The following is a 21883-nucleotide window of genomic DNA, read 5'->3' as shown; positions in this document are numbered from 1 at the left end:
CTAATATTATCGTTATTGTGTTCTTCCTCATAGGCACAAGCTTGTAAAGATAACCAGTAACATGGCAACTTATCAGAATAAACGGATTCGATACTAAAACATATACTTCTGATTCTACCGTTATTGACAATAAAGTAATCCAACTATCCAGACTAGAGTATGTGGCTAATATAAAATCATCTAACTGAACTATAAAAATCCTCTTTATTACTTAGCCAACATTATAAATTGCAAATTTTTACAACTTATATATATAACTACTTTGTTTCATCTTTTAGTCTATTTCCATGTAACAGTATGATAAAATCATTAACCTCATTATAAAGAAAATCTCTTAAAAAGAACACTCATAGTAATTGATGTGTAGTAGTGAAAGTCATGTATGATGATTGGTCATTGAATGTGGGCAAACAGCCACACAAATTACTACCAACTAAATATGATTTCTTTTTCTTTTAATTATTTTTACTCAGAACTCACTGAGAGTGACTGCTTGTAATTGTGTAGAATAAGATATTGTCTAGTCTATACTCTAGTTCTCTATTCTCGATTATGAATCTTGGATAGCATATATCATGATCTAATCTGTATATAATAGATTGTTCAAGTATCCAATCTAGAGATAGTATAAACTCAATCACCCAAATTAATTATATAACCACATAGAAACAAAAAAACCTTTAAATTTATCAGTTATATCAATCCATTTTATCATTGATAATAATTTGGATCACCAATTCAATGAAAAATCATTAAACAAAATCAATAATTTAAACAACATTTATGTCATTCATAAATCTTGTTATACAACTACCATTATTATCTTTAAAAAACAAAACAAAAAAGGGGGAGGGGGGAAACAAAACAAAACAAAACAAAATCTTCAAAGTGTACATGATAATTTCTAAATAGAATAGTTACCTAAAAAAGAAAAAAATTATTTCATTTGATTTATTCATCTTTCTATTGAATCTTCATTGAAATGTATATTTAATTAAAAATTAAACATTGAACAATAAAATAATGAAACAATTGAACATATGAAATAAACTATTAGATATAGATATATATAGAACCGATAGTAATCATATAGTAACTAAAATGATATTATATTTTGTATTGTTTTACTCTTTCTTTCTTTCTTTCTTTCCTTCCTTCTTTCTTTCTTAAGTTAATACACTATTTACTTTACTATTTGTGTATAGTAAGGAACAGAAGTTCAATTAATTGAAATCGGATAAAAAAGAACAATTAAAGTATGATATTATTCATAAATAAATAATGATGAAAGGGGATTTTAATGTCATGGATAATTTTTTTTTACTGTTATTATTATTTCATTTATGTATATATATATAAAGATGGAATATGAATGGAATGTATCATTTTAATACTTTTGTACTGTTAAAAGAAAACATCAGCTAACGTTGTATAAAAATGATGACGAGAAACAGAATGGAATGTTAGTTGTTTTTTTGTAAACTTTTAATTGAAATGTTGCGTCAGAATTTTTTCCCTCTCTCTCTCTCTCTTTCTTCCATAATATTAGGCAAGATTGGCCGAATTCTACCGGTAGGAACTAAAATTTTAAAAAAGAAGACAAAAAGAAAGAAAGAGACAAAGGGAAATTATATGTACAAAGATGAAAGATAGGTATTGAATATTTTTCAGTGAAAATTCTATGCTAATCGAGTAATGTTAGTAGAGATATTATTTGTACAGAAAGCTTGTGGAGATTATAGAATTGTGTAGTTTAGATTACACATTGACCATTAAGAAATATAAAGCATTGAATAGTCATTTAATCCTAGTGTGGAACTTCTATGACAACATCGAGGGATCTAACAAAAGCCTTTATATTTTAACCGTTAGACTACTGAGTCAATATTCAATGGTTTATATTTTTAACCCCAGTCGATTTAGGATATTGTATAACCATCTTCTAATGCCATTAGTGAGCGTTTAACATTACTCCTAATAATAATAATAATTAAACCCCACTGTTGAATAGTCCCATACTAGAATGAAGCAGCTGTCCAGTGCTTCCTAGTTTCCAATAGTTTTCGAAATAATGGTATTAGAAGCAGTTTTACTTGAAAAATATCAAGCCAATGAGTAACTCTTCCATCATACAGTTAGAATATTTGAATGGAGTATCAAGAATAAAGCTTACTTTATAAACAAAATAAATTCGATTTTGTCTGACTAATTGTTGAACAAATATATTTTGAATTATTAGTTATTCAGTATTTATTCATTTGGGGGTGAATATTTTCTTTCGATAACCTACTTGGGATAGTTGAGTAGTTTATTGATGACAGACAAGAACCATGTTATATGGAAGGACTTTGGAGGTGCTGAGTGCTCTGAGCTGAATGTTTTGACTGAGTGTTTTGTTCTTATTATCTCAGGCAAAATCATCAGGAACTACTTTGAAAGACTTTGGATTAAGTTATTCAACTCAGAGAACGTAGACTCCTCGATAGCTTAGTGATTATCAATAGTCACTCAGTTTAAGCTCTAGATTTGAACTTCATGCTGGTTGATATTCATATAGATTATTAGTTCCTTTAAGATCTTACCGATTCCATACTGATGATGAGGAACTAATACGAGCCCCAGATGAAAGAGAGAGTCCTATCGACTAACTTTGGATATCAATTCACTTGGACTAGCTGTCATATTGCAGTTTGGTCGATAGAAATCCATCAATACTAAGGACCACACAGTTGCTCCAACAGTATTAACGGAAATAATATTTGTGTTTCCCCTAATAATAATAATAATAAATAGGACGATTTGAAAGGATCACAAAATTAAATTTTATTGATCACTTATTCTTCAAATTATATTTTACACCATTTTTGGGAATAAACTTTATGCATTTTAGCGTCCATATTGATTATATAGCAATCACTGATGGATACTTAACTTCATTCATATCACAAACATTTAAATCAACTGAGTATAATTGATTAACCATTGAATAGTGACCAATATCGTGTTTGTTTAGTCCTTTTTAAGTTCATCGAATTCTGTCAGTCATGTTGCGATGTGACCACTAGTCTAAGTGACTTGATACCGGGTGTACTGTCTTGAGATGTTCAGTAATTGGATTTAGTCTGCAGGAAACGATAGAGCTAGATTTCTTGAGATTTAGCACTTTTCACCAAAGGATAACTACAATCTTGAAGGAGCTGATGCTTTCAATTAATATTCGAAGCAGCGTCACCCACCTCCCAGTCTAAGACGTTATCATTTGCTAATAATTACTAATTGACATGAAATCTAGATCAAGTTTAGTTTCATGCAAACTACCTCCAAATATCTAACATTCCAACTAAGTAGTTTGATACATTGGCATTCGATTATAACTTTTTCTTTAAGTTTGACCAAGTATTATTCATGTGATTCACATATTCAACCAAACCTCCTTCTTCTTGATCATTTTAATCAAGAAATAAGATTAAATTGGAACAACTGCTTATCGTTGTAATTGATCATTCCCTGTTGCCATATATGCATTCCATAAACACCTTTATATTTACTGAAGAATTTGATGACTATCCGGACTCAGTGACTCAGCGTTGGGTAGTTAGCGACAACTACTGAGTTCAAGTATTAGTGTAAACACTAGTATTTTAGATGGATCTGGCTAACGAGTTCTAAGTAGAATGAAACGCGTATCTCGATTTCCGCTGTTGGCCAAATAATAAAACAACAATCATAAAGCAACCTCTCCCTTTCCTGGTTTTTCTTTATCAAATTTACAATGAGAACTGTGGAAATGCTGTCAATGGGCAGCAACATACCCACATGTTCTCTGGACGTTAATCCCTCTTCATTTATTCGTTTGTTACATTTTTGTTTTGTGTTCTTAAAAAATAAACCATGACAAAAAAGGAATTGAATTTCGATTTGTCACCTGACGAAGAAAACACATTAACACAACAACAACACATAACTGTATGACCAATCAGCTCTATAACATCACTGCTTAATGATGGCATTAGTTACCAATATGAAAAGGACGCCATATTAGATAGGAAAGTCAGTGTTTGTGTGTAATGGTTTTTATACCAAGAGTTCAGTGATGGTCAGTGAAGTAGATGAGACAACTTATTTCGTGAAGAATCAAATAAGAATATACCTATATATTAGGAAAAATTTGTAGAGTGGTTAGATTATTTTATGCTTCATAACACACTAGTAACTGTGTATGTTGTATATGTGAGTATATGGATCAAGGGGGTTATGTTTTGTATCGTAGTATACTATAATATAGTATTAACACATCTGTAAGATTTTGTAACCACCTAGTTTATATCTAAAGATAATAATCCAATCTATATAAAATTATCAACTAGAGAATGACTTACATATTAAGTGACCACTGAACTGTTAATCTTAACTGAAGTTTTATTAATCTGATTTCATTCTGTCAATCACCTAACCAAATTTAAGTCACTTGGTGTAGTCACTTAGTGTAGATACATCAAAAAGTTGACAATGTAAATTATAACTCATTTACCACGCTCAAGTTCATTTACTCAGCTCTAGGGTACATTTTAGTGTGTTTATTAATTATACTAATCGACTGCCCAAACAAGAGCAGTTGGAGTATGGTTCGAGGAGAGAACTCAATATCCGAATACTTTAATAACAAAGACGTCTTTTCAGCAAACGACACAAACATATAGTGTCAGTTATTTCTCGTATGTTTGTTGAGAATAGCGATGAATTTTATTCTGACAGTCTCATCTTGATAGAGTGTATTTTCCCAACAAACATTGGTCAGGTTAACGTTTATATATCAATGAAATACTCGTTACATAAAATATTTCTATTTTACCCTGTTGATTTAAAACAAGAACCAACTACTTTTCTCGTTGATTATTGGACGTGTATCAAATAGGGTAAATTGCACTTCTTTGGATTTTAGGAGTTGAAACAACTTTACAGTTCAAAGTCATAGAAGTTATCCAAGTCAAATAAGGAGTGACAAAAATTGATTCTAATTCTGTCTTAGTGGGGTTAGCATTCCTTCATAGCTATGAATTTAACTATTAATTATATAGTTGATTGAATAATACTAGAACTGATTTGTTTCTTTATTCCATATTTACACAATTACATAATCCAAATTACTAATAAAACACAAATTTTTGTTATACTGAATTGTTCGATTAAAGGTTTTATATGACCCTAAATTAGAAGAGAATCAAGAAAATTAATAAAAACAATATTATAAAAGTAAATTATTTGACTTACACTTGAAAAGTCAAATCATCCGTTCATTATTTAATTTTCATCTCTAATCCTATTGGTTGATTCAACATTCCCACTGCTCATCAATATATTTGAATGATTATTATTATTATTATCGATCATTGCTTGATTATTATCATTACTAAACTGCAGCAATGACCAAGCTGACAAATTCACATCACTACCATGTTCAGACTGATTATTAATGTGTCTTGAATATTCCAATTTTGAATGATTTAATGAGACTCTTGAGTTTGGCTGTTTATCATTATCTTCATCATCAATGCTATCATCACTAGCATGAGTATTATCAGATATATTGATTTGTGTGTTCGTATCAGAAAACAGATTATTCATTTTAAGATTAGAATAATTTCGCCATATTGTATTTGAATAATCCAGGGTTCGTGATGCGGGTATATTCGTAGGAAGGCGCGGAAAAGAAACTGGTAAACTACTATTTACTTCGGGAGGCATAAATGATGAAGCCGATGAAACTGTATTTAAATTTGGATCATGAAACTTGTCTACAGCAAGTTGATTAAATGCTAAGGACATATAATTAGTGGAAGAAACTGGTTGGAATGTTGTGGTTAGTGGTAACTCATGTTTTCTGCTATTATTACCAGTATGTCGTATTAGTGTTGTTAATTCTTCTTGAGATATTCGAATATCATCTGTTTCTTTATTTATCCATTCTCTTGGTGATCTGTTAAACCTTGAATAGTGTTCTACTGGTGAACCTTGATACTCATCAATATAAGGTAGTGAATTTCCAGTTATTATGCATGTTTTATCCATTGATGGTACATGAATCTCACTGTCAATAGGAGGACATTCTTCTCTAATTGTTCTATTTTGTCCTAAATTTGAATATAACTCAGGATCTAATGTTTCGTAAGGTTTGTGATGTTGATGCTGAATTGAGGCGGGTTGATTGTACATATGGTGATAATGATGATAACGTTTAGCATCCATAGTATTTGCTTCATTCAATAAGTCGTCATTATCAACAACATCATCCTCTTCATCATCATAGTCATCATCTATATTGTCTTGTCCATGTCGTTGTTGAATATCTTCTCGAAAATTTTGATTAATATGACAATGTGTATGTGCGTGACAATGATGATGATGGTAATGATGATGAGAACATCGTCTTGGCGAATTACTGATAGCCGGTGTCATTGCAACCATCGCCGCAGCGGCTGCAGCTGCTGCAGCCACGGCTGAAACGCGTTCAGGACAATAGAAAGCGGTTTCGCTAGGTAATTGTGATGTGAAATATGAGCCGAATTTATTATTCATGGGGTTATTACTATGATTAGCACAATTGTTATTATTATTAACAGGTGTGTTTATATTACTATTCAAATTATTTGTTGTGGGATTGTATGCTTGAGATCGATTTATTCTGTACAAATAAGGCGATGGATTTCTAAAATCAATAGTAGGACCGAAATAATCAGAATTATCATAATAATAATTTTTATCATTATCATTATAATGAAAATTAACATTGGCTTCATTGGTTAAACCACTTTTTAGAATTGGTGACTCATAATAATCTTCTATTGAGTTCAATTGTGAAAAATCTGTTGTGATTGCAGAATCAAATTCTGTACTATTATTATTATTATTATTATTATTATTATTATTATTATTATTGATTTTTTGATGAATATATCCTAAACTTGTATCATATTGTACACAATCAATTGAATTCATAGTAGTCAATTGATTCTGTACAGGATGATTTACAGAAATTGATAATGATGATGGTGATAATACTGATGTTAAAGTAGTTGGTATATTATGTAATAAATTTGTTGATTGAATCCACCAATCCGATGATGAAAGATGATTTATATCACGAACAGTTAAAAGATTTGAATTTTTTAATGGTGTTATTGTTTTTGTTTGTTCTTTTACATGATTCCCATTAAAAAGTGTTGTTGATAATTGATAAGAAGATGTAGGTAATAATGATTCATTAAGATAATTCTCTGAACTATTTTGTGATAAAATTGAATCGATAGAATTTGATCGTGAATTTATTTTATGACTTAATTGTGAACGGGTTGTATTCACGAATAGACTATTATTATTATTATTATTATTACTATTACTATTATTATCGTTGTTGCTGAGATTATCATGTAATAATTGTGTTAAACATGGTGATGATTTAGGTGGTCTTGATAATAATAAACTTTCATTTGTTTGTTGATTGATTAAATTCTCTCCGATTTTTTCATTTCCATTAGGATGATTTACATTGATTTTATTATTATTATTATTATTGCTATATAGATTAGTTGATGGCTTATATGCACATTCTGTTTGAGTATTTGTATCATTCAACGTTGAATTACTTTGTACAATTGATTGCAATTTAGGGGTTGAATAATTGTTACGATTTTCTTTGAAAACATTAGTGAAGGGTTTTAATTCATTATGACTTACCTTTAAAAAAAAACACAAAATAAATCAATTTGGTAATGAGTACATTTATTGTAACGTATATTAAAGTGAGTAAATTTTCCCTAAGTACGTTTATTTTAAGGAGATAGCTTATTATATAATCAATATTATTGTTAAATGGTCGAAAGAAATAATCTCGATGATATATTTCACCTTTCCTTCATCTTATATTAGCATTCTTATCATTATTAGTAAGGATTTAAATTATTGGATTGTTAGTAATCAGTAATAAATTTTGATCAATCTTTGTTGACATGTGTACCATGTGAGAAGTTCTTCGACATATCCATGTTTTACAAATCCTTTAGAATAGATGAATCATTGGCAGAAATGAAATCCAACAGCTCAGCCGACAATTTATTGGAGTTTGAAGAGAAAATTATGGTTTTCATGTCCTACTGTGAACATAAACAGCACAATGTAACTACATCTAGCTGGAGAGTTCCAAATAGGACGGGATATAAGCCTTAGATTCCCCTGGTAGTCACCACCTATTTATTCTCAATGACTATATACCATTTGTCACTAAGGGGTATCGGAGACAGTGAGGAAAGAGATGCTGACCATGGGATTCGGACTCATATTATTCAATGATGAACAGATTTTACTAATGAGTTATCTAGGGGAACACTACTTCTTTCAATATCCCAGGTACACTTTCCTAACAATAGGCAACTAGGATAAATTCTTCATTAGTTAGTGCCTCCAACTATCTTGTCAAAAATATATTCTGAATCCTTCGGTAATGATATTTTTAGCGAACATACAATATAATGAATGATAAATATTTGAATGGATAGATGTATAAACACAAAGATAAAATTTAATTATCCCCCTTTTCAGATGGGTGGGTGTAGTTCTTAAAATAAAAAACTGTCATTTCTTACCATTTCCCTAAGTGTTTTTTCTGTATCTTTTCTCACGTTAATCAATCGACATGGATCACATGGGCAATTTCTAAATGGACAAGTTTTCTTATGTCCTTTCCATGTAACAGCTATTGAATGATTACGACATCGTCGACAATGTGGACCAGATGTAATTGTTTGTTTATCGTCCATCATTGTCACCATTGATCGTAATGAATTAGAATGAGTTGATAAATGAACTAACGTTGGATTGATTCTTTCATCACAAAAAGTAGGATTATGTAATCCAGTTGTACTACATACACGAGTAGTGTTTCGAGTTGTAGTTACATTTTTATTCATTTTTGGCTCATCAATTCTATTTCGTTCCAGGTTGGTAGCTGCAATAGGTAAGGCAGTTGTAGTCGTAGTAGCTATTGTTGCCATTGACGACGGTGACGATGCTACCGCTTCTGTAAATGTCTGTAACCAATGAATGTTAGAGGATGTTTGTACACGATTCAAACTTGTTTGTTGTTCATGTGTATCACGTTGATGTGAATTACCAGTTTGATCACGATAAAGAGCTATCTGTTTGGCGACAACCTAGAGAGATAGAAACCCGAAACAAAACCAATAGTTAGAAGTTTTAAAACAAAATTTTCCTTTCTAATTTAGAGAAATTGATTTTTCAGAGGACTTAGCCATTTATTTACACAATTATAAATTATTTCAAAGGTTAACTAGATGTGTTTACTTACGAAATTCAAACAGGACCTTCTTTTTGATCATCTGAATGTGATCATAACATAATTTTAAGTCTAATATGTTAAACTGATACATCTATGTACTAGATTTGCTTTGCTGACGACGAAGAAAGAATTTAGATATTTGTGAGACTATTTTAAAGTTAGGCGTTAACACCGTTGGATGGCAGCTCAGTTGTCTAGATGTTAAATATTCGCGTGTAATACTGAAAGTCCTGTGTTCAGTTTCCGGAATGCAGTGGCGTGGATGAGCACTGCTGAAGAGCCTTATACTAGGACAAAACAGCCATCTAATTCTTCCAGGTTTCTAATAGTGTTCTAGGTTAAGTCGTTTCATGATTTCATTTAAATTCAACAATCTCCACCACCCCCAACTAAATATCATGACATTACAACATAATCGATTTGATAATATAGTTCGTATTTTACTTAAATAAAAAACATATTCATTCCGCAAAGGCAAATGAAGAGAATATAAACGGAAAAAACAATAAACTTTGTTATTGTACACTTTAAAACTAGTTATCAAGATGTGTTACAACCATTTAACAATCCGAAAAAGTTCACATAATGTCGAATAACTTAGACTAGTGACTATATTGTAATGTAGTTGTTAGAATTTATTTTCTTACTTTAATAATGTTGACAAGTGGATACCTATTGAACAGTAGAATATTTCAGCTGACAATCAGTTATTTGAATGTCACTTGTGAAATCCTTGATAGGGTTGTTTTCACATACTTCTACATAGTCAAGTACTAGAATAAAACATCTATTCAGTGTTTTATAGTTTTTAATGGTAACCTGACAACACCTAAATGTTTGTTATTAACTCATTGAGTAGACTGATGAGATGTTTATCTTTGAATGACATACGAATAATTCATTATTTAAAACATTTATATATGAATAACTTTTCTTAGAAAATAACTTCCTATTTTTAGTAGGATTTAATATATTGAGATATTATTTTGAAAGTTTACCAAATGATAAATTAATCCACATTAATTTTAATTAGACCATAAACAAAGGGTTAAGCATTCGCATATCAGACCGAAGGTCCTGGGTTCGAGTCCCGCGGATGAGGAGTTCCATACTGGGAGAAAATAGCTGTTCAATGCTTTCAGGTTTTCAATGGTGGTTTAAGATCAATCAGTTCATGATCTTAATCAAAAAGTTAACAGTCTCCACAGCTTCATACTGATAATAAACAAAACGATGAAATTCTTTATACGAACAAAATCTACTCTTTGGGAAAATACACATAAAATATTTATACACAATTTATGTATTAAGTTGTACAATCTTATAAATCCCTTAGAGAAAATGAATAAATTCTCTTTCTATTGAAAATTACGAGATAAATATAGAAAACATTCTCCAGCACCACCACATCCACCACCACCATCACCACTACATTTTTTACAGTGTACTATTGATTTTTTTCTGGACAAAAAAAAACAAAACAGTTTCTATTTATAAAATGGGAAATTCTTAAAGAAAGAAAATTATATTAAATGAATTTTAAAAAAAATAATCATTCTATTCATTTATTTATTTAATATAAATTATTAAATTAACATTCTGTTACATTAACATTAGATAGAGATTAGTGTTAATTTATTTGTTTTGTTTTTTTATTTCTTTATATATTGGTTGCTTTGATTTTATTCTTAATAATTTGTATATTTTAATCGATTGAATATAATACATATAGATTATCTTATGTTATTTGTATCCCGACCGTTGTTGCTACCTTGACGTGGTGGTTGGGCTTGCCTATCGTGATGAAGCAACCGAGCTATACTGGCTGGAACAACCGTTCCTCAAGGTCCTACCATGTCAGACAGGTCGGTTGAAGAGCGGTAAGACTAAAAGCAACAAACCCAAGGTCCGAAGGTGAAGTCGTACTGCTGACTGTACAGAGGTGTGACAGCAGTAAGGTGTTTCCTTCAAACAACCAGCATGACAGCGATGCTGCCTTCCCACAAGGAGGGGTGGGGTTAGAAAAGGTCGACCCTAAAAATGCACACCTCGCCTTATCCCACGGATATCCGTCTGTGGCGGTAAGGTCTCAACAAGTGCGGAGCTAACACAAAAACTACCCATAAAAAGGTTGTGTGTGACCGACCTCAAGCAGTTGTCCCTTGGGCACTGCTGTCACGCTCTCAGATCGCTAAGACCACCTCTAGAAGAACCCTTCCACGGTGTGAGCAACCAGGAAGTGATAACCGCCCTCATACCTCTAACAGCACTCAAGACCACTGTATTCATAATCAACCTTCCTCTTCAATTCCTATTATTCCTCCTACATCGAATTTCAACGCTAAACTTCCTCTTTCGGCTTCCCCCTCAAGTGTCACCATAGCCAACGATTCTAGCGCGCAAAACACTGTTCCAGGTCTACTGAAACCTCGCTCCAAACTACACATTGGAGCCTTCCACGTACGCGCCCTATGTTGTTTGTATAATGTTATACCTTTTGTGTAAATTTCTCATGTATTTCATCAAAGTATATGGTAGTTCTTTACTTGTTACATAATGTATAAAATGGATTAATAAGAATGATAATCATATGTTTACATTTTATTGCTTTTTTTCTCTCAAAATATACTTAAATCTAAATGATTTACATTGGGATTATTATTTTTTTAATATGAAGCAGTAGTGGTAGATAAATTTTGAGAAGGTTGATCAGTAGATTTTACAATCAATTAATAATTGAACAAATAACTGAAAATAGAATTTATTTTGTCTTAAGTTAAATATATTATCTATATAGTAGTATGTTTGAGTTACTAGACTGCACACAATCTTTAAGATGAATTGAAATAACGATAGTATCTTGTAAGCGAAGATGGATGGTGGTAAGCAGTGGAATCCAGGATGTGTGTTTTGTCCTAGTTGGGACTCGTCAGCTGGATTTACCTGCATTTTAAAATCCTGGAGTGAACATCAACTCTAAGATGAAGGTATAATCCAACTGACGAGTCACAAATGGGACGAAATGCACATTCACGATTCCACTGCTTGTCAGTACCCATATCTGTTTACAATAGTTGTGAATTAAAGCAATATCAAGGCAATCCACGAAGGATGTCCATACGCCGATAAGAGAGTGATCAATTGTAGTCTTAAACATCAATGAGAAAATTAAAACAGTCAATACGAAACTGAATAGAAAGTAACTTTTACCTATATTTCCTTATCAAAATATTAAACCTCTTTTTCTTTTATATAATCCCAGCTAATCCGAAAGAGAATCTCCCTGAGAAAAAAAAGATTTATTGATACAAATTGACTAGATAATACTATTTCATCACTGGTATTTGTCCACTTCTATACAAACTAGCTATGAAGATTTAGTAGTTTAAACAAAATTGTCATATTGAATAAACGTCACACAAAATTAGTACAATTGAATATGATTATACTCAGCAAAAATCAAACAAACGAAAATCAGATTGGATCAATATATGACATAACACATGATTTCTCTATCATAATTGATGTTTAAGAATTTTACATCCTTATCAACCTCATATATTACTTAGATTATTTATCGTAAAATTATCTCATCATATAATGAATTAAATATTGAACAATGTATTTTTAAATTTTAACTGATTATATGAGTCGATCAAATCTAAACTACCAATCGAAACTTGGAAGCACTGGATAGTCATCTCGTCTCAGTATGGGACTCCTCACCAGTGAATGCAACTAGGAAAATACTACAATCTCCACAAATGACCATTCTGATAACAATCATGTGCTCACCAGAGACTAGGTTCAACATGGAGCTCCTGGAGTTCTAGTGAGAAGCCATGACCAATTAAATCAATCCATGTCGGGTGTGAGACAGTTATCCATCTCAGACAATGGATGAAGGGTTGCACAGGATCACGGATCGATTGAAGTTAGATGCCGGATCAGTGGGCTAGCGGTTAAATATTCGCGTGTGAGATCGAAAGTTCCGTGTTCCATTTCTGGTGTAGAAGATCGTGAGTGTTCACTGGTGAGGAGTCCCATACTATGACATAAAACGGCCGTCTAGTGCCTCCAGGTTTTCAGTGGTGATCTAGCTTAGATCGACCAGTGAATTCAACTTTGAAAATACCATCATATCAACAAATCCCTATACTGATTTAAATTATTAAGAGAGTGACAACATATGATAATTAAAATCACCTTGTATAATATATAAAACATTCTCATAAATATAGTATTAATATACTTTTAAAATAAATAATATAAAAATAAACAGGATAGATTACTCACTTTTCTACCTTGATCAACAAGATGACATTTAATACATTTACAGTTTGTATATGGACATGTACGTTTGTGTCGTTTAACTGGAATATTATGTCCATGTGTTTTACACTTACGACACATATATGATGCTCTTGAACAAATTGACGCTGTTCTATAGTGATGAACATGATGGTGATGATGATGATGTGGATGTGAATGTGAATGATTATTTAATCGATTTTGTACAGTTGAACGTAATGAATTTCCATATTCTTTATAGTCTTGACTACCAGTCGAACGATTTATTATAGTTGAACTTCTTGTCGTAGTCGTAGTGGTAGTTGTGGTAGTAGTAGTAGTAGTAGTAGTAGTAGTAGTAGTAGTAGTAGTAGTAGTAGTAGTAGTTAGTGTACCTATTCCCATAGTCACTGTTATTCTCGGATTTTGATGATGATTATGATGATGATGTGAAAAACTAGACGTAGAAGATTTTGATGCATGTGTCGATGTGAACAATGACGATGATGATGATGTTGGCAAGTTAATTAGACTATTCTTTAGATTATTATTATTATCATTACGAGTTAATGATGATTCTAATGATGATGATGATGATGATATTGGGGTTTGGGTTGAATAATTCAATTCGTTTTGTTGTATAGAATGAATAAATTCTAAATTTTCTATATCATTCATTGGTGGTTGATGATCATCTTGAAGATGATAATGATTATTTAATTGATTAGTTAAATTTAAATGAATCAATGGATGATGATGATGAAAGGTTTTTTCTAATAAATTATTTGATATTGATAACATTGAATTGATTTTATTTACTGATACTGACATTGTATTATTGATTGTTGTGTATACAAAATCATTTAAATTCAATTCTTGTTCATTTAAATAAGTATCATCTGAATTTAAATGATTATTATTATTATTATTATTATTAGTATCTGAATAAAATTGTTGTATAGTTGAATTTGTTGAAGAAGTTGTCGGTGAATTCTCATTAATAATAGATTCTTGTTTAAAAATCATTGGAGAGATTTCATAATTTGTCATTTTTTCTTTCTTTTTTCTCTTTTCTTTTTTATTTTTTCTTTTACTTTAAAAGCTACATCAAAATAGAGGAATAATAAAAGAAAATCGAAATATCGATGTTTATCAAGTTTTTAAATTTGTGTTTAATTGATCTTAATTAATCGAAAGACTTCAGTTCATTTGAATCAAGTTGATTTATTGAACTTTGATAGTGTAATCAGGAAGTATTCATTTCATATTTCATTTATGCTAATAATCCACTTCATTTCATATCTTATGAATATGGCGAGGTTTATGCCAGGGGTAATTACTTTCAGTTCTATCAAGAGGTTGTAACTGGTGAAATTCAACAATACCAGTTAGAGAGTGGATCGATGGAAATATCATCGATATCTATGTAAAAAAAGCCACCCAATATCGCCAGTCGATTGAAGTTAACAGTACAGACCATTAGATTTTATTGAAATCATGAACCAATCCTATCTGGACAACCATCGAATACATCGAAACACTGAAAGGAAGATTTTTCCTAGTATGAGACACATTAGCAATGAGAATTCAAGATCTCAGAATTGAGAATCAGACACATAATCTACGGTCTTATGTGAGAACACTCAACTTCTAGATGATTGGACCAGGACCCAATTGAGTACATGTTTAACTGTAATCTTTGATGAGTAACTGTCCACACTCGACACGGTTTAGCTCCATTGGCCACGGCTTCTAACTCGAATTCCGGAAATTTCTTTTCGAAGCTAGTCACCAGTGATCACATGATAATTATCAGTACAGGGTTGTGGAAACTGTTAAATCTTATTGAAATCATTAACCTATGCATCACACTTAGACAAATGAATTTCATCTTATTGATTTGAAGGTCAAGGGATAAATTTGAGGCCTAAAATTAATCAGTGTTATCCCTAGTGAGGAATTTGATGACCATTGCTGAAGAGTCCGAAACAGTTGTCCAGTCATTATATATGAAAATTATATTTGAAATAATCCCAGCGATTGAAATTTAAATAATTCCAATATTTCGTCCAGCAAACTCGTCTAGACTTCTTCAGGTTAATAAACAATGTCAAAATCATCAAAGAAATATATAGCGTTTAACAATCAAATCAAATCTATACTGTGCTAATTCAATCATATTTAGGTGCTGACTTTAGCTACCCACCAGTGTTTCTTGATTTCTATTACTTATCTAATTAATATCAGAAGGGGTTTTGTGGAGATTATAGTAATTTCAATAGCTGAGATCATGAGTCAATTGAAGCTAGACCACCATGGAAACCGTGGAAGCACTGGACGGCCGTTTCGTCCTATTGTGGAACTCCTTAGCAGCGCATATATATATAACAAATTCGGCGACAAGAGATCCCTTCGCTGAACTTCGTATTTTTAATGTTAAAATTGGAATTATATGTCAAATATGTATTTGTCTTGAGCTATTACGCCCTTTGTGTTTGTTTTCCTTTGGAAAAACAAAACATGCATATTTGTTACAACTTTATAAGATACTAAATTTTTAGTATGTCACATCAAGCTATCAGAGTAAGTCAAAATGTCCTAACCCGACCCACCCACCCACACTTAAAATTCTAATAAAATGTTGCTTTTGTTTTTCGTTAAGTGAATACACTAAAATAATTAGAGATGATGGGTAGGTGGGTGAGGTGGAGGTGGACTAACTGGGAAATTTATGGCTTATAAATAACAGATCATCGTTTATTTTTTTACCTAATATACACCCATTAATAATAATCATTATTACTATATGGCTTAAGATCAATTTTAATGACAAAAAAGAACTCAAATGAAAATCAATTAAAAAAACAACACGATAAAAAAACATTACAGCGAAGTGGTGATGGCAGTCCACCCCCTCCTAAGGAATTTTATGACATAAAAATAAAATAAAATAAATGAAGTCTTGTTGGTAATTTTTTCTCTTGTTGCTTGTTTTTATTTCACTTGTCTCAAATAGATATTAAATTAGAAGGGGTGTTGTGGAGATTGTAGTAATTTCAATAGTTGAGATCATGAGTCAAATCATTTGCAAAAAATGTACATATATAATCTGTTTTCTTTTTTATCGAACTTAATTTAATTAAATGATGTAATAATAAGGAGATGACAGGTAGTGAGTATGGATTGAATAGGAATGCATATATATTTATCTTAAATTTTTATTTCAAATAAACAAATATATTGGTTATGCATGAATGAATTTTGAAAAGATATGGGTGGAAAATGGAATTAAGTATACAAGTGGAAATTTTCTGATGATTAACTTAATTAGCATATGATTTTCATAACACAGATTAATATCAAATTGGGCTACTACTGAAAACCAGAGAATACTGAACAACCGTTACATTTTGGTAGGTGGCTACTAACTGGTACTTACACATAGGCTAGGGGGATTGAATTCATGATCTTCAGATTTTGATAACATCAAATTATCTTTTGAACACTAATTTGTAGCTCATTAATTTCATATTTCCAACTTCAATCTATTTTTCATACATTATCAAGATCGTTTAATGCCATTTCTGACGACTATTTGAATTCTGACAACTTTTTGACATCTATCAATTATAAATTATCATTAGAATCTCCGAAATCTGTTAGAATTTTCAAAGAAAAACACTTTGCCAAATCAGCATTAAACAGAAATTCTAAAAATAATGGATGTTATGTTCTGACGGAGGGAAGTTTTTCGATTATCAGAATTAGTGAATAAAATATTAATCGATATATAAACGTTACGATATGATGTGGTCAATGGATGGCTGCTGACGAAACCGATTTTATTACTAATTTTAACCTGTTTCTAGAAACCTGTAGGATATCAAGATCAACTGTAAATCTTCGCATATTCTCGTTCTTTATACCCAAAGTTTTCTTTTTCATACATTCCACATTTTGTCTCTCACACTAGGTTGTAATGTAAGAGATTCTGAATGGCTATTGAGTAGTTGATGAGTCAGTATCAAGTTTTCCAATACCAGATCTATCAAAGTTCACATTAATGTGACTGCTAGTGGAAATTAACTTCCGTTATCGATACATTTTGTTAGAGATTGACATTAGTTACGATTGATGATGTTTAATTTTGTTAAGAATATAATAAACATTAAAGATTATATTTAAATAATTTCACCATATTTCTGAATACATAGTGTAAAAATTTAAGACTATTGGTGATTGACTAACTGAACTGAAAATATCATGCTCATTGCATGACTCAAATATGTTTCGTTTAAATCGAATGAATAATCTCAAGCAAGAACAATCATTTAATTCATTAATATATTGTTTGTTTCAATCTTCTCATTGATGTTAAGGACTACAATTGATCAGTCTCTTATTTTCATAAGTGCATCCTATGTGGATTGCCTCGATATTGCCTTAATTCACAACTATTGTAAGCAGAGATGGGTGTTGGCAAGCAATGGAATCTAGAATGTGCATTCCGTTTTATTTGGAACTCGTCAGTTAGATTATACCTGCATCCAAGTAGAACCATCGCTTCGAGTGTACTTTTCTTATTTGTATGTCTCTTTTCATATATTTTCAACAAATGGATTATTAAAATAAATGATAAAGCACAACCTATGTCAGTTTGGTTCATTTAAACAGTCAATAATTACTTCTACAAATGGTTTCTTACAATTTATGCAATATCTTTCTACAGACTTTATGAAAAGTCGATTAAATTATGTTACAAGACAATGATCTTAGATTTATATACATAAAAGTTTTAACTTTTCTAAACGATTTGTCTAAAACAATAATGGTTATTATTTATCATGTTGGTATTAAAATTGATTTAATTAAGAATTTATTTTAAACAATCGGGAAAGGAGTGAATTCATGTTAATTTATATTTTAAGTGTAATTTCCATAAGAAGTAATTAGCCTTTCACATTTTGTACAGTATTCATAGTAAATTATTTTCTTTATTTACTATGAAATCAACCATTTTTATCAATTTTAAAACGTTTAAGCTGTAGATAAATGTAATCTCTAATAAAGTCAATCATTAAATGAATATTAGCTAGAATAGGGGTTTTGTGAAGATTATAGTAATTATAATAGTTGAATTTATGAGTCGATCTAAGCCAGACCATCATTAAAAACCTGGAAGTTATGACCAGTGGAGTCCAATTCGTGTCAGATGAGAAACAGTTATCTACCTCAGACAATAGATAAAGGGTTATGCAAGATAATGTATCGACTGAAGTTAGACATTAACATCGTTGGATGTCTGCTCAGTCGTCTAGCGATAAAATATTCACATGACAGATCGGAAGTCCCATGTTCAATTTCCGATGTACAAAATCGTGAGTGTACATTGGTAAGTGGTCCCATACTATGACATCAAACGGCCATCCAGTGCTTCCAAATTTTTACTAATGGTCTAGCTTAGATCGATTCATAAATTCAACTAGAATATTAGTTAGGTCTACTTATTTTAAACTTCATATAAAGTCTTAAATTGATCATTTTGATACTGATTGGTTTAATAATATATTATAATTTCATTATCCTTTTTATAAATTGAACATAAACCAATAAAAATATTTGTTTAAATTAATGACAATAATGAAATAACGAAAGTCGTGAATTATCAACACTTTTCTGTGTTATGTATATATATATATATATATATATCATAACAAGTGGCCTATTGAAACTAATACAACATTCATCATTATTTATGAGTACATAAATGTGCAATAACTATTTCGTAGTTGAGATAATGTTTTTTTCTTTTCTGTTGTTTTCTTTTTTTTTCTATTTTTTTTATAATTTACAGAAAATCAATTTAATCCGTTGTTACCATGTGTATATATTAGCGATTTGTACCTATTAAAAAGAAACTAATTTTCATCAATTACAAATGTATATCACATTTATTATTGTGAATAGAATAATAATAGATTATTAGTGCTGTTATTGTTGTGGTTATTATTGATTTTTTTTAAATATTTTTATTTACTTGTTCAATAATGAATCATTTAATTTGATATTAGCTGATTATAGACTATTGAAATTTTCTAATATGATTTATGCTTTAATGATGTGTATAGGTGTTAAATTTACGGAAAATAATCAATAAATAAAGTATATTTTTTTATAAACTTTGAATTGGAAGGATTTAAATAGTTTATATAAAGTTAGTTGCTATGACAACTTGATACACTAACTGCAGATCTTAAGGCTTGATTCCCAAGTGTTAGATAGTGGATTCACACTTTTGAGTCTTATACTAAGATGAATTAGACAATTAAATCTTCAATAAACATTTCATGGGATATGAGGACTTTATGGTGATAGTTGAATTTTACAGTTTACATTAAAAAAAACTAACCTTAGTTAAATAACCATGGAAAAGGAAGACAGTAATTTCTACAAACTTCTTAAACTCGTAACAACTTTGTACTCATTAAAGATTATTTTTAAAAGGTTAGACATCAGTAAGAAGCCATGGCTAGAACAGTTTAGTTATGTCGAGTTTGAGTTAGTTAACCATAGATGGCACTGGAAGATGTTTGTGTAGTATCGTCAATTGATTGGAGATGAAGATGTAACCTATTTGATCTAAGCTGAGTGGTTTGAACTGTAGGTCCGAGTTTCAGTTTCTGATCGGGTAAGGAAGTCTCATACTAATATGAGACAGCTCTTCAGTACTTCCTAGTTCCCAATGGTTGTCTAAGTCGATTTGGCAATGTAAACTTAAAATAGCTAAATATCATTCCATGATGAAAACTATTAAAATACTGCACAATTTTTTTGACAAATAATTTGACCAAGCAGAAGAGTTGTTAGCTAATTGTCTTTAGCAGTAGGTATCATGCATATTTACCATAATTAAACTGACTAAAGATATATAATCAAGCTTCTGACAACTCACTGATCAGATCATCTGTTCATACACATGCAATCATTAATAAACTAAACAATTCTTCAGTCGCCTATATTTGTGTTGAAAAACAAACTGAAAAATTGTTTTCTACTTGTTCATTGATTGGAGTTAGTCGATGGGAAACCCTAAACTTATGTTTTGTGCTATTTGCAACATATAAGTAAGGTGTATCAATAGTCTTAAAAGAACTAATGCTCTCTGGCAAGTTCGACTGATTGAACAGATACAAAAGATCAAGGTAATGATATATGCATTAGGAACTTGTTATCAATGTAAGTCATATTTTGATCAAGTCAACTCCATATATATATATATATATATATATATATATATATATATATATACTGATAATCTATAACTTATTAATGTTCTAAAAACTTGTCAGTGTAGTTCAAAAAAATTATAAACCAAATAAATTCTAGTTCATTTTCGTATTAGTTTCTTGGATCGACTCCGAGATGCAGATACATCCAGCGGACGAGTCCCACATATGACGAAACGTGCCTTATGGATTCCACTGCTAGCCACTGTCATATCGGTTTATAAATAAATTCGGTTAATCAATTATAGTGAGAAGAAATATGTATGTATGATGTAATCAAAAGTCAAGACTTGTACAGTTTCTCTTGATTGTTGAAGTTAATTCATCACTGTCCTAATTCTCATATTAATTGAATCAAACTTAATTTCTTCAATGGCCAGGACGAATTGTTTCAACAGTCCAATTATATCACAATAAAAAATAGCTTCAATATCTGTAATGTCTTGGAGAATACCTTGTTCAAACAACATCATGATAGTAATAAACAAAGCAACTCATTGTAGGTAATCTACCATAAGAATGAAGGTCACATAATATGATTTACTCTTAGTTTCATAACAATAGAATAGCGTGTTTATTTGTTTGATTCTTTTAAATACGGGTTAGTGTTTTTTTATCTACACAAATATGTATACAAATAAATTCGAAATAAAAACCTAATAAATGTTGATTGTTTGGCTAGTGTGTCATTATCACCCCCCATCTCTTTTATGTATTACTCACTAGCTTCACAACTACATTGAATGTCAACTTGACGGATAAGGTGGATTATTTCATTCATTTAACAACACGAATACATTTCTTACCGTCATTTTTAAAAAGAATTATTTAAAACTATATAGAAAGCCAAGTGTAGGTAAAAAAAAATACGTGCCGAATTTGATGAGAACCTGGTGTATGTGTAGTGTATCGGCTTTTAGTGGCTATGATTATAAAAAGTCACTTTATCATAGAC

General features: G+C 30.7%; 1 protein-coding gene across 1 annotated transcript; it reads right to left on the bottom strand.

The window, feature by feature from the left end:
* Positions 1 to 1290: 1290 nt before the first annotated feature.
* Positions 1291 to 14692, bottom strand: MS3_00005649 (uncharacterized protein; the record flags this gene model as incomplete). Its single annotated transcript, XM_035730270.2, has 5 exons — positions 1291 to 1579; positions 5272 to 6532; positions 6588 to 7734; positions 8640 to 9206; positions 13649 to 14692. 4 exons carry the CDS (start codon positions 14690 to 14692, stop codon positions 6453 to 6455), a joined length of 2838 nt encoding a protein of 945 aa, XP_035586761.2. The 3' UTR covers positions 1291 to 1579; positions 5272 to 6452.
* Positions 14693 to 21883: the final 7191 nt, after the last annotated feature.

Source organism: Schistosoma haematobium, chromosome 3 (genome assembly GCF_000699445.3).
Source record: "Schistosoma haematobium chromosome 3, whole genome shotgun sequence".
In the NCBI taxonomy this organism is placed as follows: Eukaryota; Metazoa; Platyhelminthes; class Trematoda; order Strigeidida; family Schistosomatidae; genus Schistosoma; species Schistosoma haematobium.
Note: the sequence above shows the minus strand (reverse complement) of the source record. Positions and strands in the feature narration are given on the sequence as shown.